Genomic DNA, 944 nt, shown 5'->3' on the forward strand with positions numbered 1-944 from the left:
TGGAGAAAACATGATTTATCTACCTGGAAAGCATTTTAAACCTCTCCACAGGTCAGTCTACAATACCATAGGTGCCTAACAGTCACTATTACTGCAACAAACATACTCAACAGGTTTTGACTCTCTCTTTCTCTCCACCGCACCTGCTGTGTCGACCTCTGCGCGGCTATGAAAAGCCAACTGACATTTACTCCTGAGGTACTGACCTGGTGCACCCTCTACAACCACTGTGATTATTATTTGACCCTGCTGGTCATCTATGAACAATTGAAAATCTTGAAGAACAATCTGGCCTTAATGTATCTAGGTTTCTTTCTAGGGAGTTTTTCCTAGTTTTGGGTTCTAGGCTGAGTTTCTGTACAGCACTTTGTGACATCTGCTAACGTAAACAGGGCTTTATAAATACATTTGAATGATTGAATTCCACAGAATGACTCAATAAAATCTTTCACCTTCAATAAAACGTAAACGTTTATTAATTAATTTCTCAAGACAACATTTAATGCATGCACAAGTGATACAAATGTATTTGGTTTGCCAGTGTTGGGGTGGTAAGCCCTGTCCTTTGACTACTGTGTCTCTGACACCTCCGGGTTGCGTAGCTTGTTGATGACCTCCGTCAGCATGCGGTTGCAGAGAGCAGCGTACGGGTTCAGAACCACTACCTGTTGCCGGGCGAACTCACTGCCCAGGACGGCTGCCCTCTCGAAGTCCTCCCGGGCCTTATCATCCTGGCAGGCCAGCCTCAGCAGCAGGCCTCTCTGGACCAGAGCCTGACACGCTGTACGCCCTACACCCCCACTCAGAGCGATGGCACGCTCCAGGTCCTCTAGGGCTCCTGGAGGAATACAGAACCCACAGATAAAGATAAGCTCCAGGCCCTCTAGGGCTCCAGAACCCACAGATAAAGATAAGCTCCAGGCCCTCTGGGGCTCCAGAACCCA

At 47.7% G+C, this 944-nt stretch overlaps 1 protein-coding gene across 1 annotated transcript in view; it reads right to left on the minus strand.

Moving 5' to 3' along the window:
* Positions 1-446: 446 nt before the first annotated feature.
* The window catches only part of ttc36 (tetratricopeptide repeat domain 36), a 3,147-nt gene continuing 2,649 nt past the window's right edge, over positions 447-944 (minus strand). Inside the window, exon 2 of the mRNA XM_024144045.2 lies at positions 447-838. Coding sequence (XP_023999813.2) covers positions 570-838 — 269 coding nt within the window. The 3' untranslated portion in view covers positions 447-569. The remainder of the gene's footprint in view (positions 839-944) is intronic.

Source organism: Salvelinus sp. IW2-2015, unplaced genomic scaffold (genome assembly GCF_002910315.2).
Source record: "Salvelinus sp. IW2-2015 unplaced genomic scaffold, ASM291031v2 Un_scaffold4672, whole genome shotgun sequence".
In the NCBI taxonomy this organism is placed as follows: Eukaryota; Metazoa; Chordata; class Actinopteri; order Salmoniformes; family Salmonidae; genus Salvelinus; species Salvelinus sp. IW2-2015.